The sequence below is a fragment of the Egretta garzetta genome, unplaced genomic scaffold (genome assembly GCF_000687185.1).
Source record: "Egretta garzetta isolate BGI_Z169 unplaced genomic scaffold, ASM68718v1 scaffold9, whole genome shotgun sequence".
Classification (NCBI taxonomy): domain Eukaryota; kingdom Metazoa; phylum Chordata; class Aves; order Pelecaniformes; family Ardeidae; genus Egretta; species Egretta garzetta.
In genome coordinates this window covers 1,343,803-1,365,458 of record NW_009260763.1, presented here as the reverse complement: position 1 = coordinate 1,365,458, position 21,656 = coordinate 1,343,803, and the positions used below count along the sequence as shown (strand labels likewise).

The 21,656-nt window shown below is 37.8% G+C and overlaps 1 protein-coding gene across 1 annotated transcript in view; it reads left to right on the top strand.

Annotated features, from left to right (window-relative positions):
* Positions 1 to 21,656, top strand: part of BCKDHB (branched chain keto acid dehydrogenase E1 subunit beta) — a 135,425-nt gene that overhangs the window by 31,462 nt on the left and 82,307 nt on the right. Inside the window, exons 6-7 of the mRNA XM_009646075.2 lie at positions 6,156 to 6,253; positions 9,600 to 9,710. Of these exons, the coding sequence (XP_009644370.1) occupies positions 6,156 to 6,253; positions 9,600 to 9,710 (209 nt within the window). The remainder of the gene's footprint in view (positions 1 to 6,155; positions 6,254 to 9,599; positions 9,711 to 21,656) is intronic.

Here is a 21,656-nt window from a genome sequence, read left to right as displayed (position 1 = left end):
AAGTCCACCACTAAACCATTAGTGTCTCAAAATACTACAGGGTCTTCCCAAGGCTGGGAACATGCAGGCTTTCCAAAACAAGAAGACAAAATGGTATCAGATGTTCTCTGCTTAATTCACATTCTTTTTCTTTTTTGTGGGGCAGGGTGGGGGGAGTTATTGCTTTCTACCAGAAACTTCCACCTTGACATTGATACCTACAAAACGAGATATGAATAGTATAATATGGTATAAAACCCCACCCAAGATTTGGGACCTCATTTGTTCAGACAAAAAACCATTTTCATTATTTCCATGATGATGGCTAAAGCATTGAATAATGAAATCATAGTGCACCTACCGTAGAATTTTTTTTGATCTAGCTTCATGTAAATAGACATGTTTGCAGAGAACTTCATGCCTGATATTTCAGTGGGTGTGTAGGGACTTCATAGAAAAATTACGCTGTCAAAGACTATAATGAGAAGTAGTATTTTCTATCTGTAGAATTAATGCAGGTATTTGAGTATCGTCATTCTCCTCTAATGGAATTTTCTTTCTCCCTATGAGGCCTCTAAATAATTATCTGTGATATTTTGTTCAGAGTTGTTAATATCTTTGAAATTTCAGCTGAAAAAAATAGGCTGTAGATGGGATAGCCTTTAAAATGCGGGATATCTGTCCTTGTTCATGTGAGTTGAAGCTACTAATGCTTTGTTTAAAACAAACAAACAAAAAACCAAACCAAAACTGACAAAACCCCCACACCCACTACACCCCAACCAAAGGAAAAACTATGCCCTCTGCTTCTGACCCCAAGTGTTGCTGCTATTGCTGAAGTTAGCTGTTAGATGCTAGTGATGGAAGATAATAGATATAGCTTAGATAATAGATATCTAGCTTAGGATATATATATCCTGAAGTGGATTTTGGAGAATGTTAAGCAGGGTGCCAGGTCATTGCTGTGTTATGGAAGCTCTTGTGCAGAACCAACCTTGTGATTTTGAATCTGATGCATGCCTCCAAGGAGGAGCTATATAGGCCTTCCAATTGCTTTCAAGGTTGTTTTTTTGTTTGGGTTTTTTGGCTTGTTGATAACAGGGCAGGTTTTTCAAGATTCAAGGACAAATTTTTTCATAACAGTAAAGATGTACAAAAAAAAAAGAACAATCTTCCTAAGTGTTTTGAAACATAAGTCTGGTCTCCAAGGTAGATCAGAGCTGTTGCACAAAATATTTCAGTTAGACTGTCACATAGACATTGTGATTGCTTCCTATTTTTTTTAATAATGAATTTAGCTGGATGTCTTCCCAAATGAACACAGATTTGATTATTCAAATAGGTTGTATGCTTACTCAGACATGAGGTAAAACTAACCATGTTGTTAAAGGAACATTCATTTCTGTACATATATTTGCTATCCAAACATGCTTTTGCCCACACGAGATACAAGAATAAAATTAGGCCTTAAATCTTCACCTTGGTCATCCCTGTGAGAAAAGTGGGTCTCAAAGTAGCATTGCTTTAAGTTCACCAGATTCACACTGTGATGAACCAAGCAGGAAAGGCAACTTCTGAAGTGAAGAACATTTTGAAAACATTTTCTAGTTCATTCAAAAAGTAACTCACACCTTAAATATCAGAGCCTTAGCAACACCAAATGGAGGTGTCTGTTAATAGTAAGTTTTAAAAGTTACAGAAGAGAACTATCTATTTTGTTTGAAGGAAATACGGTTGATAACTTTCACATTCTGCATTAGCTCTGATGTACAACCAATTTGAAATGGTCCCTCTGTACAGATGTGTTTATGTATAGGTGTATATATAACATGTTATGTACATATATATGTTTATATAGATATATATGTATGTAAGATATGTAGCATAAAGCAGTAACTAGATGGGAAAAAAAAGTACACTTAGCATGCGTAGTTGTATCTAGTAATTGTAGATTTCTTCTTCCCATACCCTGAAGCAGTACAGCGCTGCATCTGTGGCTGAGCCCACAGGCAGGGCTGCCTGTTTCTCTTGCACAGTCACCCCCTTTACTAGCAGTTTAGCAGAGGGCTTGCTGCTCCTCAGTGTGCATGGGCTCTTCGGACTGCTTGCCCTTACTCTTTGTTTACTTGCTTGGACAGGTATGGCAGTGCCACCAGCAGCTTGGTTGTACATATGGGAATAATGGTGTTTCTCCCCCTGGACAGCTCTCTTCCTTTCAAAACTCTGAGTGGAAGATGTTAGCCAGTCTAGCAGCCCTGCATGGTTCCCATGGGAGGTAGAGCAGTCATTTACTTGCTTCGCTGCAGTCCCTCCCTGTAGCTGGTGTTGGGGACACACACTCTTCCCAGACACAGGCCCTGGTTTGACTCCTGTTGCTGGCCCTGTGTCTTGTCTTCTCATGCTGTTCTCACCGGCAGCTGGCACTTAGTCCTTCAGCGCACACCCCTGCACATAACAGGATTGCAAAAGAAGCTAGGGCTGACCACCATGATGAGGCACAGGTAGACAAACATGCTGACCAGCCCTGCTTTTTGTGCAACTGGCCCCTTCTATAACCCTTTCTGTTTGTTCCCCACCTTGTTCCTCCCTGCCCTCCTTCACCTTCACGTGCCCTCATCAGCTGGTGTGGTTCCATGCACACCCCTCTGACACTCTGGGCCCTCAGGTTTGCGTGCTTATCACTTGCGAAGTCCTGTTTTGCCCATAGTTTCACTCAGTGTGCCTGATCGGGTTTGTGTCTTGTCTTTGTCTCTGTTATGTTTGTCTTCAGGTTTGCATCTCTGTTTTGTTTATAGCTTCCTTTTCTTTATCATCCCATTTGACAAGGTCCTCCATCAGATAATCTTACTGAAAGAAAAGCTCCCACATTCCCCATACCTGTATCAATAAGTGGGGCTGAGCAGGTTTGGTTCCTCTTACTGCCTCCCTCATTGTTCATTGTTTGTTGGATAAGTTTGTGTCCCTGCATGTTCTTCCTTATGGCTTCTCCCTCTTCCTGTTATCCCCTCTTGCATTGAAAAGATCCTTGTCCAGACACCCTTAAGGGAGCAGATGCTATTTCCTTCCACATAACCTTACAGTGGTCATCAGAAGTTTTATGTACGTTAATTTGCCTTGTATAAAATTAGAAAGGAGCGAAAAATATAAGCCTTTCTGGGTAAAAGCCCAGAGTTAAAAATACAAGTACGCATATAGAGAGACAGTTCTGTTGCTGGTTAACTTAGGAGATTATAATGTTATTGAAAGTGCCGTGGTGATGTCCCCCTAAATGTCAGAGATACTAAGAAAATATCTGAATTAAAAAGAAAAAAGAGGGCTTTGATTTATAAAAAGTAGTTAACAGCCTGTGCAGTGTCAAGAGCACATAATGATTATGAATCAAAGGAGAAGATGAGTCACCTTGACATTATCAGGTTTAGACATCTTGTGGAGAACCTACTCTGATGTTTTTTGACCTTTTCAGTTTCATTTAATTGTACTATGTATGACATTGGTGGTGTAGAAATAAATACGACTTGCATCAGTGGTTGTTATAGAGACAAGACAGGTAAGATGAGAAAACACGTGTTTTCTTTCTGCTGTTCAGATTGCTCTTTTGGAAAAAGCAACAGATGGTGCAGCCTCTCAAAATTAACTTGTGATGGCCCTTTTTATCCGATAATTACAACTTTTTATTAATAGCTTTATTTGAAATCAGTATATGAAATACTTGATTGAAAATGTTTTATTTATATCTTCAGTAATAGATGAATGGGCTGCTTTTGTATAAACATTGTTGTCCTGGTTTGGTTAATTATTATGGAAGAATATGCATAGAATAATTTCATATGCTACTTTTCATCAGTGAGGGAGGAGTTTTTGCAAAGGCATTTGGATAAAAGTCTGCTAAGTCTGAACTTCCCTATAAATTTTTGACAAGCTGAATTTTGCATTTAAAAATGTCAGGAATTCTAGACAAGCTCATCCACTGGCCATCTCCTTGTAGAATTGTTTAGCTAGAATAAGAAATTAGTTAACTTGTGTATTTGTATATTTAATTTCCCTAAGTGGATAAAAACATGACACAGAGAAAGAGGCTCTTTTTGTATCGCGTACACCTTCCAGTTTTCTGGTGCATCCCACTGTCACTTCAAAATCTTCTCATTCACATCAGTCACCTGGGTTTCCACTCAAAGGTTTGGTGGCATCTTTCTAAGGTCCTGGTTCTCCAGGTTTCACGTAGATGACAATCCTGTGAAGAAGACAGTTGTGCAATGCCAATTAGTATAGTTGTGGGTTTCATTATCTTTCAGGATCTCTGTTTTCTGTTGCCTGAGGGTTTTACAATGTGCAAAATCCATAGAAGCCTGGTCTGCTTTACTGTCAACCAGTAATATGCAGTGAACAAAGGCTGGATGTGCCTTTCCCCTCTTTCTTTCCCTGCCCTATCTTCCTTTAGCCACTTGTTATTCAAAAAAATTATTACAGGAAGACACCAACATTTTAATACATGAAAAACAATAGTTTGCAAAAAGATCTGATTTTGTGCTATGTTTAAAAGCACCTAATGTTTACAATTAAATTTTTTTCTTTTTTCCTTGACATGTGTTCTTGAAGTATGCTGGAAAAAAAGCTCCCGTTCTGTTTTTAGGAAAAATGATTTAGTTAATGTGTATGCCTCCTCTGTGCCCATTCAGATGAAGTGAGATACCTCTTAACATAAGCACAGGTAAAGACTTTTTTTACTGTGAGGGTAGTCAATCACAGGAACAGTTTGCCCAGAGATGTTGGAGTCTCTGACTGTGGAAATACTCAAAACCTGACTAGACTCAAAACCCGGAACAGCTGGCTCTAGGTGACCTTGCTCTGAGCAGGGGGCTTGCACTAATTGATCTCCAGAGGCCACTTCCTACCTCAGCCATTCTGTGATTTTGTGAAATTTGTAGTATTTATATACCATTACTGGCAAAAAAAACCCCAAACCTGCTGTAATTTAAAAAAAAATACTCACCGCTTAATTTATTGAAAAGCTATATTTATGACTTGTAAGCCGGTAAAAAACCTAGGTCATTCTACTCGTGTTGGATCTGCTATACCAATGAAGGAAAAATACAAAGCACTTCATTTCTCCTGCTGGTATCACTCAGGATTCTTTATCATAACTTCAGGAAGCAATTTTGTTCAGTTTATTTTATGAACTATGAAATATGTTAACAAAAAAAGTGGCGCACCTTCTTTATAAATTGGTTTTGTGTGTTTAGAAAGAGTTGAGTAACATTTCCCCCCTACACTTATTACTGGAATTTATTTTAAAAACTCTTATTTGACTTGCTGGTGCACAGACAGGTTCACTTGTATATCAAAACAATATTTCTTTTAAAATGATATATGGATGTCTTTTATTACAGTTTTAATTATTAAACCAGTCAATGTTTAATTGAATCCATGCATTGGAGCACGGATTCAAAACTAGCACAACAGACCTAATGAGTTTGCATCTGAAAACTAGTAAATATCTTGAGTGGAACCACCTTTAAATGTCTCAGAGAAACGAGATGCTTAATTTTTGTCTACTCTTTCTAATTGTGATGCATTTTTGGTGAATAGATAACCTTTTTCAGAGTAAAAATAGATTAATTTAAAACTGCTGTAATCACAAGCTCTTGCTGACACTTTCTGTGTAGGTTTTGAAAACTTTTCCCCTCTATTTAGACATAAAACTGTGGACTGTCATTCTTGGCAGATATCAGGAGGGCGCTGGCACAGCTTTTCCTTCTTGTCTGAGTATTAATGTATAATTTCAAGGCTCTCTTGATGCTTATTGGAATTAACTGCAGCATTTACTTGAGTTTTTTTTATCAACTGTAGCAGCATCCATCTCCAAATCTGATACTGATATTTTGACTTGGCCTACACCAGGACTTACTAGTGTTGTTGTTGCGTATATGCGTATCTTATTGCTGTGGTCTATAACGTAAATTAAACACTACACTGAATGTGTTTTTAACAGTATAATTAAAAATACTTTTAATTACAGTTAAACCTTTGAAATAAAGGCTAATACTCAATGTGATCTTGGTCTATTGTTTCAGATGGCATTAACATTGAAGAAAATTTTTAGTCTATACTTTTATGGGGTAATATGGAATAGTAAAGGAATCTAATGCTTATTTTTTCCTTTGTTTGTATTTATTCAGTGGAACAAGTTCCTGTGGAGCCCTACAACATTCCACTGTCTCAAGCTGAGGTGCTGCAGACTGGCAGTGATGTGACATTGGTTGCTTGGGGCACTCAGGTCAGTAAGGCTCTTAAAAGCTATTTGTCAGCCAGCAAAGCCTAGGCTAAGGGTTAAAATAGAATAGAATAGGGTTAGGTGATGTTTGAATAGTGTTGCATTCAGGCTCAAGTGCCAGACAATAAACTGCGTACATCTTCTGTTACTATATGCTTGAATAAATGATTGCCAGTGTTTATATTTATATGAAACCCACTTTTTATTGTGTAACATTTTACTCATTTTCAGTTGAAGCTGACTCTGGAAACATGGAAGAGGTACCTGTGCAGGAGGCTAATGATTTATCCATGATTATGAAAGTGATATATTTAAGAATGGAGCAGAGAGATGTGAGGAAGGCAATGGGAAAGGAGGGTTCAAAGTAGTATGCTGAAAGAGTAGTATAGGTTTTTACTGCATGATTTTAAAAAAGTGCAGTCTGGGCTTCCCTTTTTACAGAGAGTTAAAAGCCACTGAACATTTAATACAAACAGGGATTGATATAGTTTTGATTCTAACAGTTGTATTTCCAAGGTGTTCAAGAATGTAACTGGACACCCCCCTCCCTGCCCCTCAAATTAAGATGTGCAAATATTGAAAAATCTGGTAAGAAAATACATGTTTGTCTTCAACAATTATAGAAAAGAAAATTGAATCTAGTTTGGAATTACCAGAAAAATATTTTTATTGGCTTTAACCTATAATTAAGAAATTGCTATTTTCCTGGCTTAATTATATCTGAGAAGCTTTTAGAGGAGGGAGTGTTATAACTTTCATCACAAGAGTACTGAATTGATCTCTGGGGTTGTGCCTTTTCCTTTTTTTTTTTTTTTTTTTCTTTGAAAATTGTAATCTTCAGTGCTTTTCTGTGATAGTTTCCATGTCCTCAGACTTCTTGATCTCCTTTATATCTATGGTTATTCCTACCAGTGTTTGGTACGTTGCACTGGTATTAGGTTATGTACTCCTTCAATACCTTTACTTGTATTCGTTTCTCCAGCAGAAAACAGTTTCTGTACTTCTCAGTGTTCTCTTTCTAAAGTGCAAATTTTTGCTCAGTTTGGATGAAATCTTAGTTTTCATCATATTCCCAAAAACTGAATTGATAATGTAATGGCTAGAAATCTGGTTATGGAGGTTTGATAATACCCTGAGTTTACCCAGTAAGCAGTAGTGCAGAGAGGCCTTGGAGTGACATCTTTCAAAAAACCTATGTGCTTTGGAGCTTGGAAAATGTAGGCCAAGTATTAAGACAGGCGTTTTTTTATGTGTGTAGTAATAGGACAGATGTGCAGCCCTAATCTAAATTTAGGAGCTGACCAAACCACGGGTGTGGCTGTATAGTACAGCGTGGGGACAGATGCTTAGCGCATACGCAGTAAATCCAGTGTTCTGCATGTGTCAGGTTTCTGCAGATCAAATATGTTCAGTGAGTCTTTGCCGAGGGTGTTTGCAGGCTGCATAGATAAACTTGGAACTTGATTGCTAAATGTGCAACCAATCCAGAGTTTATTGTCAGTAGGCAGAGTGATTGCATGTACTCAATGATTACTTCTTGTATGATTTTGGATGTTAGGTAGTTGCTCGGCAGCTGCTGCTCTGGTGGGTTGCCTGATGCTTACTTTCCTGGGTGGTACTAATGAGGGGCAGTAAAGGCTTTTAGTTCCTCTCCAGTTGTGCTCAGTGTTTTATGGTCATTAACCGATCTTAATCCCCTGTGAACTAGGTAAACATTCTCACCTATACATCAGAGAAATGGCAAAAACATCCATCCTGTGTGTCATGTTGAAAATTCTCAAACCCTGTTATTACAGCCACAGGTGTGTTAGAAGTTTAAACAAAAACACTGCAAGCTATATTTTTGTTTTATTATTACAATACTTGTGTTAATTTACATTTTTAAAATAGTCCATTGGTGTTTAGCTATTCATATTTGCATTATGTAGATGCATGTTTAAATCATTAATCATCTTGTTAATCATCTCCAGCAACTGACACTGCCTGACTGTGTCCATGTTGTTAAATTCTGTTGCCTTCCAGACCACGATGACCTTATCCAAATTGCTTATTGGGGATGGTCCTTGGCCTCCAACCCCTTACCTATGCCTAGAAGTTGCTTGATGGACATCATCTGCCTCAATCCAAACCTGTGTTATGAAATGTTCTAACAATAAGGAAGATATCAGAGTTTATTGACAACATCATATTGAGAAATTTTTTACTCTCGTATCTCATGAGCGAATACTTTTTGCTGAGATATTTGTGGAGGGTAATCTGAGTTCATAGAATCACAGAATTGTTTAGGTTGGAAAGACCTTTAAGATCATCAAGTCCAACTGTTAACCTAACCCTGCCATCCCACCACTAAACCATGGCCCTAAGCAAGAGAGTTGTTGTCATAACAGCTGTTATTTTCACTGTTGGAGTTGCTTGCTAATGTTTGTTTTAGGGAAGCAGATACATTTTGCTTAAGTCTTGTATAACGTACTGTCAAGATAGTTTTGAATGTATGCAGTATTGCTTTCTTTTCTGTACGTATCACAACACACCCTATGAAAAAGATGCTGATAGGTGTGGATTGTTTTATATCTACTTTGTTGCACTTGCATATGCTGCTAAACACATTCCTTGACTGGAGTGTCCCCCTTGCTAGAGGGGAGTACTTTTTTGTTTTAGTAAAATGTTAATAATGAGACAATGCAACGTTTGTAATGTTGGCATTAAACTGAGTCGGAAGACCAGTGAATGGTCATGTTGTCGTATTAGTGCCAATATGCTTTAATTGTGGGGGTGAGGACTGGATGTTTACAGGTAATTTTTTTTACGTGGAACTTAGTATCTCTCCTAATTCTTCATAAGATAATGCTTTGGAGACAATCACTTGGTAATCTATTGCACTTCCAGTAAATTGTAGTAAGTGTAGTTACTAGGACTATTTCTGTATGTACATAATGCTTCTTGCAGGATTTCATGTGACTGCTACATCAGAATACATTACTCTGATATATTTGGGTCTTAGCTTAGTTACAGTCCTAAGAAAACCTTATCCTAAACCCCAAACTGACTACAAATATAAAATAATGAGGCCTCATACTGTTCACTGAAAGATACGTTTCCAGAAGCAACAGTTTTCAGAGATTCTTCATTGAAGTTAGTTTTTGAAGTGGTGCTAAAATACTAGGAATAATGTAAGCAGTAAAGAAGAAGAATGAATTGAGTAATAGATGCTTATTAGATTACTGAATAAAAGGTTTCTTTTAAACATGCAGGTAATATGTTAAATCATTGTTGTATTCAGTATGTGTAATTTAGGACATCTTCAACAGAAATTAAATGTTTACTTGGTGATAATACACTGCCTTTTCAGGTACATGTGATCAAAGAGGTGGCAGCAATGGCTCAAGAAAAGCTTGGTGTGTCCTGTGAAGTTATTGATCTGAGGACCATCTTACCCTGGGATACAGAGACTGTTTGCAAGGTAATGAAATGATGCGTGTTAGTTTAAAAAACACAACAAACCAAAAAACCACACTAATAACACCAATTTAAATGCAAATAATGACAACTTTGTTCTTTAAGTTCTTTGAAAAGCCTACATTTTTGCTCTGTACTGTATATATTGGTTTGTATTTTTTGTTCTGTATCATTGTCGTGGTTTAACCCGGCTGGCAACTCAGCACCACGCAGCCGCTCGCTCAATTCCCCCCTCCCTCAGTGGGATGGGGGAGAGAATCGGGAAGAAAATAAAAGGCTAGAGCTGAGGGCTGAGTTAGACAGTTTAATAAGAGAAAATAATAATAATAATAGTAATAATGAGAATGATAACAGAATATACAAAATGAATGATGTACAATGCAATTGCTCACCACCTGCCAACCGATGCCCAGCCCGTCCCAAGCCGCGAGCAGTCTCCCTGCTGTGACTGACTGACCGACTAACCCCCCCGAACATGACGTTACATGGTATGGAATAGCCCTTTGGTCAGTTTGGGTTAGCTGTGCTAGCTGTGCTGTACTCCCAGCTTGTTATGCACCCGGCCAAGCAGGAGAAGCTCAAAAAGTCCTTGAGTAGTCTGAGCACTACTTGGCAACAACTAAAATCATCAGTGTGTTATCAACATTCTTCTGGTACTAAATCCAAAACACAGCACTATGCTAGCTACTATGAAGAAAATTAACTCTATCCCAGCCGAAACCAGGACAATCATATATTAAGACTAAATACATGTTACATGGGCCAATCAGCAGCTAAGAGCTATTGGGAGGAAGGACCTTAAAGGAAACGGAAGGCAGAGTATTTTCCAAAAGTCTTTGTAAATCTAAGTAAGAATCCCAAGGTATACTTTTTAAGAGTGCCATTTGTGAAATTAAAAAAAGCCCACCAAACTGGAGTTCATTAAAGTGAAAACTTGGTTTCTACCTACCTGTTTATTATCTATCTTTTTTCTTGTTTTTTCTTGTTGTCCTGAATTAGCAATTTTTTTGCGTGCATTATTTACAGTGCCTATAGTCTTTCCTCCCCCCCCTTCATTTGTCACTTACCTGTTTGGTGAGGTACTTTATTCATGTATTTCTAATGTTAAAACTTAGATTCTGCAAAATAAATGCTAGTATTGCTGCTTTGGGAATAGTCTTATAGACAGGTCTTTCCATAGCTACCTCATGAAAATTAGTCTGAAGTCTGTTCCATGAAACCATTTTTTGTCAAGCTACGTGAGAACTATGAGAGAAGGGCTGCTACCTGACTGCCATCCAGCAGTACAACTGCTGGTGAATGTGCTTTTGGACTGCAGTGCTCTGAAAGGTTCTGCAGATGTTTTTGTCTTCATTATTTACAGTGTTAATAATTAGAGCATAGCCGAAAGTTTACCCCTCACTTTACAGTAATGGCTACCTTGATTTAAGCTTGGACAAGTTGTGTGTTAGCAGAATGCTTGCTGCTTTTGCTAGAGCTACAAGTTTCCTTAAGCTGGCAAATTCACAGTCCTGCAGGACGATGGCTAACAACTTGTTGGGTCCTAATTTGATCTCCATACACTAGCCCATTTTATGAGACTGGTCTGAAACTTGAGAGATGTCTGCAGCTTAGTTAACTCAGGCCTAGTGACTGTAGCGTACTGAGTTAAGATAACCATGGGGATGAGAAGAGCCATGGGCTTGAAAAAGGCGTGTGATTCCATCAAGTACCTTCTCTGCCTGCAGTTTCTAATCTAAGGCAATGTGGCATCCTATCTACAGCTAAGTCAGATTGTACAGATGTTTAAACAGGGCAGATCAGGCACACCTCCTTACCTGACTCTGTATTTAAAGTATCTTAATTGTGCAGAGAAGTATTTTTGTCATTCCGTAGTTGCTAAGTAAGGAGCTTGCTCTTGGTCAGGTAAAATATAAACAGATTAAATGTGATAAAGGGAAAGATGAGCCATTGGTCTGCTGCTCTATGGCGAAGCTTGTACTTCTCCACGGTCTGAAGGACCGCCACTGGGACTGGATGGAGCAGATTATAGGAGGAAAGATCCATGCTAGGCATCTGCTGTTGGCGGTGTCGTATTGTCTGGTTGTGGACTTACATGCATAGCTATGTGTTAATTCATATAAATTTGATCTTCTCAGTGGAACTGTTTTCAGTGTTTGTTTGCAGTGTATTTCAGCTTACTTGGATGTACTTTCTATCTGTAAAAAGTAAAATGTGTTGAGTTGTTTTCATCATTATGAAGAGAAACTTTGGCAGTAATAAATCCTTTACAATCCCTTCTGGACAAGTAAAGTTACTCCCATTTTTTTCTCTAAATATTTTTATTTCTTTAAAGATTTGAGCTGTCATTCTATGAAAAGAATTTCTTTGAAAAAGCAGTTAAGTCTGTTTCACTGAATTGAACCTGCACTGAAACACCATCAGGAAAAAATGCAGCTGTGTATAGGAAGCGCAGAGCTTTAGTGATACAATGTTTTTGCAAATCTTTACTTTAAAAATAGATATTCTGTGAAGATTTTTCAGCTTATATTCCGTTCTGGCCATCTTTTAAGGTAACTGTGGCATAAATAAAAAGATGGAACAGATAGAACTGTTGCTTTAAATTTGTTATTGAGTTTACTATTAAGAATTAAAACAGTTCTTTCAAGAGAAATATAGTGCACATTGGCTAGGCAGTTCAACTGTTTATTACAATAAATACCAAATAGTAAATGTTTTTAGCATTGCTGTTATGTTAGTATGGCTGTGGGCTGGCCAGTCTGGTGGGAGAGACGTTACATTACCTTCTGTAGATCTTGTCTGCTTTGCCCAGCTGAAAATAATTAGTGGCTTGCATTTGGTACTATGCAACACCAAAACTTTTTAATTTAATTTGCATCCTGGATAGCTTTTAAGGTAATCACCAACATAAATAGAAGAATGGAAACGATAGTTGTAGCTGCTTGCTGTAGCCTCATCCCAACAGGAACTGCTTGGTGCAGATATTGCAGATGACTGTGGCTTACAGGGTCAGTTCTGGTGATGGGACGACTTATTCCCTTCCTGAGGTGCCAGTGTCAAGGACCAAGAGAGCGGCAGAAAAGTTGGCCACGCCAGAGAGAGTCCTTGGCTGTCCATTGGTCTGCTTACATCCTCTTTGCGGGCTCTGAAATGATAATGGGGTTGCTTTTACTCCAGTCCAACCAATAAGCAAATCATCAGCTGTTAGGGGCTGCCCTTTGCCTCAGGCTGTTACTTATGTCAGCCTCCATAAATCTCAGGCCAAGTTTTTATGATTTTCCTTGTCTTATATATGTGTTTGAAATATGTCTATCATCTCCTTGTCCTGTTGGATGCAGAGGAAAAGGATGGTGCATGTCATATGCTGCAATGTTATTGCTATCCTCCTGACGCTGGGATGCATGATAATGGGAGTCTGCTGTGATCTTATTGGAGAGCAGGACTTTGGGGTTTGATGTAAAAACACATTTCTCTTTTACTGCTGGGATTGGTGTCCTTTGTGATCAGCACAGGCTGTTATTTTAGTCCTTGGTCTGCTGCGGCTTTCAGTCCCTGCACACACGTGTCTCAGTTCATGTGTCTTTCATGCCAACCTTAATATACCTGATACAATTCGCCACCTTATTATGATTCTCCTGTCTGCTGGCTTTTTCTAGAAGGCAGGGAGCCTTATCTAGCTTCTTGTAGGCTGTGTGATTGTTCCTAATCATGTGCCTAATGTTTGGGTTCCCTGTGTTCCATATGGGTCAGTGTCATGAAGCTTTAATAAAGGAATTGAATTTTACAGAAGTTGTATGTATTCCCCAGTCTAATAAGTTTTACTCTGCAGGCTTATTTTATTCTTATGCTTACCCAAGAAATGCTGCATTTTTATATAGATACATTTCTGTGAATTTTCCTTGTCAGTCTTTGTAATTTTTTAAGCAAAAAATCAAGGAGCATTTGTGGTTGGTGTTGCGGAATGAGCAGGCCTCAATCTTAATTGTTACTATCTTTAGAAATGGAGTAACTTAAACACTAAAGCTTTCAATACATCTATTTAGAAATGAGATGCTTTACTTAACTGGAAATACACGCAACTTTAAAATTAGTTTGATAACTGTGGTGTAGGCAAGAAGGATGGGCTGAAATGGTTTGTGCTTTGGAGGTGACCAGTAATATGTCAAAATTTTCACTGCAAACCTAACTGCTTAGTCTGCTTTCTGTGGCTGTTTCTATATAGATAATTATGTCATCAAAATACATATTTCAGAAAACTGTGAGAAGTTATACTTCACAACTGCCACCAGAGGCCTCTTTTTAGCCAAGTTAAGCAGCTGCTTTGACTCTGCATTACTCCTATGGGCATGTTTATGAATCTATAGCTCTGAAACATAAACAAACAAAAATAATAAATATAGTGGCCATAAATGCTGCCTAATTCTATAGATACTTTCTTTGAATTTTTAAGATTTTGAGGTTATGTTCAATTTTGAAGTAGGTTAGCATTTGTCATCTGCATGAGAAGGAGGTGAGGGTGCACCTGTGTAGAGCAGAGTGCCGTGGGCTGTGAATGGATCCCAGCAGTAATTGAAACCATCTCTTCGGTACAATTCCTGGGATGGGTAAACATGCAGACAGGGGCTAGATTTTTCTTTTGTCAATTTTCATACCACTAAGAATGCGTATTGAAGTTTGAGCTAGTTACAGTAGGTCATAGACCAATTCTAGACAAAGGATGTCTCTTGAGGGTCATTCATCCCAGCTGTTTCAGCAGCCTGTATTGGGATGAGATAAATTTGCCTCTGGAAACTTCTTGGTTTAAAAGTTTAAAGAAAAAAACAAGCCAAACAAACAAAAAGTTAGCGGAGCCCTGATTGAGTGTAGTGTAAAGACAGTGAGGTAAATCACACCCTCATTGTGTAGCTGAGACATGACATCCACTGCTGACAGAAAGGATATAAGTAGTTGGCCTGTTTTTAAAAAAAATAATCTGATATCTTTTTGCTAGAATAAAAGCAAAGAATCTGTGTGTATATTTATATAAATACATATCTTTTACATAAGCCTTCTTTACTATTTAACTTGAGAAAACTTTGTGTAAAAGAAAGATGTCCTTCCTTACTTAAAGGCAATAGATACAAACAGTTCTTTGCCCCTGAAAATTGATCTAGCCTGTTTCAAGGTTCTCTAGCATTCTTAATTTTTTTTTAAATGCTGACAGCTTAAAAGGACATATAGAAGATATTTTAAATCACTTAAGCTAGTTTAGACCTGTATGTTGTACTTCATTGTTTTTTATAGAAATCCAGACAGATAAAAAAGTTAAGCTATGTAACATGTAGAATATTCTTTAGTTGTCTTATATTCAATCAGAATTTGCCATTTTTAACATATTTCAAACTGCTGAAATTGTGACTTCTGCGCATATGATGTTAGGCTCAGTGCTGTGGAGGCTTGATATGATGTCTCTTCTGAGCTTTAGATCTGAATTTTCATGTGCTTAGAAAAATAACTTCTGAAGTGATTATTTTCCTGAATTTTATGAAGTGTTTGTACCAGAGGAACTTTCAAAAAAAAAAAACAAACAAAAAACAAACCAAAACAAAAAAAACAAACCAACAAAAAAAACCCCACCAAAAACCCCCCAAAAAAACCAAACCAAAAAAAACCCCCAACCTTGACTGTTTGATGGCAAGGACTGTGTTTAATATATCACCTATTTTCTGGTTATATGCTTAGGTTTGAGGTAGTGTGCTTGTATGTTATGATAACTTATACTTGCACTGTTCTTCTCAAAAGATTCAGATCCCACTGAAAGTGTCACTAGTTGAATATGCCAGATTTTGATGCCTTTTGTGCTGTAGAGCCTTTTAATAAAACACAGCATTCTGAAGATGAAGACGGGAACCCAGGACCTTTTCCTTTTGGAGAGTGCCCTCTTTACAGGAGTAATCACACTTCCTTTTGTTTTCTCTCTTACTATTGCTTATTCTGTGTGATTTAGGGTAGTAACATGAGTAGAATATGAAGAGGCTGATCTCCCAGTTTATGCTATAATTTGGTAACAAGGTCACACTCCAGGGAGATGGAAGATTGGATTGGAGAACCCATGTGCTGACAAGGCATTGAATCCAGGTCTTGCTTCCCCTGAACGTGTGCCCTTACCACCATGTCTAATTGAAGAGCGGAGTAGCTCATAAGCTTTTGTCCCCATAGCCATGATACTTTGCTGTCAGTTCAATGTTAGCAGGTATCAGCATGCTCAAAGCACACTTTGGTCTCTGAAGGATATAATTTGTTATGGTTGCTTAGGCAGTGAATCCTAAAGGGCTGTATGTACAAACTGTGTTTAGGCTCTTAAGTAAGCCTTTCATCATGCCTTAGTTGAGAAGCCTGCATCTGCTGCAGACTTGATGCAACAAGTGTCCTAACCTTCTCTCTTTGCGATCTGCTTTTGTGCCCATGTTGGGTTGCTTTTTGCGCTTTCTACATAACATTGCAGTGAGATGTGATGTACTGTGAGATACATGGGTGGTTACATGTCGTTATTTTAGGTTGTTGACTTGAGCAAGATTTTTAAACTTTTCTTTTTTTAGGACATTTTTGCTCAGTCACCATAGCCACTCACTTCAGCCATATGGAAGAAATGCAGGATCTCAGTAGTGTCACACAGCTGTCCTTATTTATAGATCTGTTCCTAAAAGGAAGAAAAATGGTTTTATTTATAATAAGTTGGAGATTTCCCTTGCGGAGGTGGAAGCAAGCCTTTTGCAAGGCAAGTCCAACAGCAGTTTGAGCATAGAAAGAATTGTATATACATCAAAACATACACTGATCTGTAATCTTTCTAAAACCTTTCCCCAAGAAAGATAGAATAGATTGTACAGGTTGTACATGCACAGAGCTCCAGTATAGTGCTTCTGAATGAGACGCAATGGAATTCTTTGTGCTTTACCTCTAGAGGATTGAAAGGGAACCCAACATCAACTCGCAATAAGTAGCTGAATAGATCAGCATAAAAAGTTGTGGTGTTATGTGTTACAAAAGTGACACAAGCTTGTTTAAAGGGTATGTGCTGCCTTTGCTGCTTCCTTAGGAAATGTAACAGCAAAGGCTGTCTTTGGATTACTGAGCCTCTTGTCCACATATACATTCTCAAAGCACTATGTCATTTCATGGGCCAGTGAAAAATTGGTAAGACTCTTGTTTACTTTGACAATCTTCACTGATTTGTGACTAAAGCTCTTGCTTTATTCCCTAGGACTGGAGTATGAGTGATACAGTGGTTGTGATTCAAAGAGAGAGGAGTTAGCTGTCCACAGAGTGGATTACTTTCTTTTTTTTTGAGGGAGAGAACGCATTCCCTGTGCTTATTCTAACACCAGCATCCTATGTCTCTGTGCTTTATTCCTGTATGAGGGAGCTGGGATCACAAGTGATTTCTCCCCTTTATACCTTCAACTGTAAACAAGAACACATGAAATTAATGTGCTTCTCAACATACACTACTGATAACGAAGCCTCTGCCTTGACTGTGCTCTGCTGACTCCCCAGCTGTTGCAGGTGCATGCAGAAGTCTGCATTTAGTGCAGCCCCAGCAAAGATGTCAGTTCCTATCCAGGCAGGTAACGCTTTCCTACTACTTGTTTCATCAGCTGTGTTATTGTTGGCAGGCTAAGCTATCATGAAGGGTGCTGCTCAAGAAACTGAAATGCAAGATGTATATGAAGTATCTATAAAATTTGTTACTTTATAACCTACAAAACTGTTTAAAGATACTTTTTTCTCCCTTTCAGAAATTAAGTTTTGAGGCAAAACTTCTTTATCCTTCATTATACTTAACAGATTTGCTTGGAAGCTTTGGAGAGATTAGGCGGTGTGGATTTTTCTGTCTATGAACTGTTGGGTGGTGTGGTATTGATTAAAAAGCCAGTGGCACGCTTCCCAGTGCTTCACTGGTCACATTCAGGGTAAAATTTTGTGGTTGTAGTGTTTTTTATATTGAAATGTATGTGTTACTGGAAGCGGGGAATCTAGCTCAGGATTAAGTACTCTTAAGGGATTCTGCAAATTACTGTATTTTATTCACCCTGAATTGAGCTGAGCATGTTTATTTAAACTCGAAATTGATTAGTTTCAATCTGCCATTTTCACTTCTGCAAGTGAGAATTTGCAAATGCGTATTTTTGTGCTTTTGTATTATTTAGAAGGCAACTATATGCCACACATCATGATGATTTGTATGTATTACCTAATTAGTCGTCCTAACTTTCTCTGAACTGTTGCTACTGTAGTGAAAAGAAATGCTGAAAATTATTTCTTTGTGACTTAGTAATAAAAGCATGGTAAACTGAACTGCAGCGTTAAGGGCTTGTGGGTTACTGTGAGCCTTGATAGCAGTGAATTCTGCAAAAAAAAAAATAATAGTGGTGTCTTTGTAGAAATGTAGTTTATGGATTAATGTTATCAATGATAGTAACTCTGAAGTTGCTTCTTTAAGACACTGTATGACAGACAAGTCGGTGGGGGGGGGGAGGCGTATGTTGTTCTGGGTACTTAGTGTTGCTTTGTTCTTCTGTAGGAAAGGTTCTGCAGACCTCCCTGCTGAGGTCAGCATAAATGCTCGTCAGGCTGAGAAAACATCTGTCCTCTCACTGGAAAGAGCAGATCTGAGCAAAAGAAAAAGCAGCCACGGTGGGAACCAGTGGGTAATACAGCCCTGGGGAGCAGCCAGGGCAAACTCGGTGCCTGTTCTCCATCGAGGCTATCTGGTGGGAGCCGTTGCTACAGTGTGTATTAGAGTTTGCTCCCTCATGCGCAGGTGGCGGTTTTGTCAGCCATTGTCAGCAAAGTGATTGAAGAACTGTTGATAGTAGATCCTTGGTGCCCGACTCTTAATAGGCAGCACGTCTAGCAGACCTATTGGTCTACCAGCTTGTTCCCATTCCTTTAAGTTTACTTCATCTAATTGGGCTATGAATAAAGGAAAATCAAGATCAGCGAGCCTGATGTGGTTTTTTTTATGCATTAACTGCACTCACCAGGCATTGAACCGTACAGTTGTAGCGCAGGTATCCTGGGATCAGATTTATGTTTCTTGGCTATCTCTTCTTGATCTTTTGCCATTTTACATGTTGCTCCTTGGATTTCTTACTGAATGGATCTCGTACCTATAAAATTTGATTAAAGTTGTACTGCTTGTGTGATGACAGTTGACCTTGTCACTGTTTCCATAAGAAACTTGTGTCTTGTGGTCTTGTAGTTTCAGGTTGCTAGAGCACGCCGTGGGCTGTTGCTTGGCTTCCAGAAGCAGAACACTGGAACCATGCGTGCAGGCAGTCATTTTAAAGTGATGAGAACATACAACCATTTTAGAAACCAGTTATTCAGATCTTTTGCTCTTCTATATTTCAAGAAACTTTGAGTGGAAGCCTTGTTGCTTGTTCCTATGCATCTTGTTTCAGGGAAGTACCTCAGCGCTGGGGCGTCTGTGTGTATATAGCTCTGTTTTCTCCTTTCTCCCTCCCAATATAAAAATCGTTCCTAATCTTTAAATTCCTGTGTTTGGTTTTCATATATGCATTGATAAATGGTACATGAGAGAGTCCGCTTATTGAAAATATTGATTAAATAGAGAAAAGGCATTTGTGCATAGTTTCTGTTAACATTGAGTATAGTGCTGATGGTATGGTTGATGAATTCCTCATAAAAACTTTTCCATTTTGCCCACATATTCCGTATTACAAGCTTCATATTTAAATGCACTTACACAAATAAATGAGCAGTGGTGCGTAGTCTATAGTTAGAAGCTATTTTATAGCTTCAGTATGTATTTTTATTTTTTTCCATTGCAACTGGTGCTGATTGAATTCTAATGGAAGTTGGGATGAAGTTCCACAATGGAAATCGTATATGAATCATTCTTCCACAGAGATAATTATTACTTCTCTACAGTATTGCTTTTCTTTAGATGCCTGTAGCTATTTATCCTGCTATTATCACTTAGTTGAGCCAGCTACTTTTTTTAAACTATTTTTTTAGGATTCAGATGCTGTCGCTGCTTCTTATTTGTGCATTATTAATCTCTACCCTGAGAGAATGTAGTTTTAAGTATTTCTGCAATAATTTTGTAACTTCTAAGATAATGTTGAAATTTGTGATGCTAAGATTTAATCTGCTTTTTACTGAATTATTGTGTAATATCATGTGCATTTATTAATAGCATAATGTATTATATTTGGCTTATTGTAAGTACTTTTCACAGTGAACTTTCTGTGAAGGCAATCTGAAATGCTTGTAATACAAACAGAGACTGCATAGACTACGTAGACTGCAGAGATTTCCAAGTATAAATGTTGTTTAATTTTTTTTTATAGCAAGATCTTTGGTGTTTATTAAGATATTTACCAAAGGTCTTAGAGCTATATGTGGTAGAATGACAGGCTAAACGCTGACCTTATAGATGTATTGATTAGACTTAGTTTTCATTATGCTGTTAACTTTTCCAATGCTGCTAATGTGGGATGGGGCAAACCATTTACCTTCCCTTCTATCTTTGTTTTATGCTAAAGAGCCTGCACTTACTGACTGCTTTCATTTTTGGTCTGCCACATAACAATGCTCACCAAAATTGAAGGGTTTCTTCTAAATAAATTCAGTGGATTCTACAGTAACTTTTTCTGTAAGCTACTATGGAGTACTCCTAAACTCCCAAAGTCTCTTGAAATCTTTTAGCCTGTTTGACTATTTCCCCTAGCACATCTGGTGAGCTGAGTTTATGCATGAGATCCTGAATGCTTGGTTACCGGATTCTTGCATAACAAGAAAATATAACATAGGGTAATACACAAGAAAATATTTGTGTGTTATCCTATGTTATATTTTCTTGTTATGCACCTTTTGAGGGCTCTGACACACATTAAGACCTTTACCATGTTGCAATGTTTGGTTTTCTGGATATATGTTAATAAGTTCTTTATTACTCTTTTTATCAGATAAAGATTGAACTAATCTGAAAATCTTGCAATTTGCTTATTTGTTTTTTGTATGTAACTTGCACTGTCCTGAAACATATGGTAATATTTCACTTAATGATGTGATAGAGTAGGACAGAATTTGCATGGGCTTGGTGGACGTTTTACTTTTGCATGTGGATATAGGAAAGCAAAAAAAATTATTGTCCTGTAATGTCATGAAAACTGTCCTAGAATGAGATGCATGGACTTGAATCACTGCGTGACTGTATAGTGGTTTAACATATGGGAAAAACAGGTCTGGAATTTTTTCCCCCAGAAACACATCAGAATAATTTTTTTCTAGCTCTTTGTTTGCAAAATATGCTTTTCATATTTCAAAGTGTTACTACTTACTCAGAAATTTTCATTTGTGCATTTTTGAGAATCTTAAACTGATGTGTATATTTCAGAACTTCCTGAAGACTTTTTTAATATAAAGGCAAATAATAAAATTCAAAAACATTAATTACACATTTGTCTATGATACTACATTCCAGCAGAGTATTTTATCAATTTTTCCCCTCTTGTGTCTGATTTAATTTCAACTGTTATATAGAACTAACCCTAGAGAATCGAGAAGCTTCCTGTTGTGCAGAATATCCTTTTGCAGATAACACAGGACAGAATTTCAAGGGACAGATCTTACCTCTTGCTCTTAGTCTGTTCTGCTTGAAATTTTGCTCCTAGCTCAATTGCATATAGATTTTTTTTTTTTTTTAATTAAAACAGAATGTAGTAGCTCTGTACTTAAAACTGTTTAAGAGTCCTATGAAAAATTGAGTTCCATATAAATTTGCCAGGCGTCAGTTGCTCAGGCTTTCCCATACTGGGTGTCAACCTAAAGCTGTTTTTTTTTCCATTTGTTTGTGGGGATTTTGCTTGGGAGGTTACACTTGTTAAAATTATTCATCTATATCTCAAAGCATGGTCTAGTCTGCTGGCTGAACTCTTTG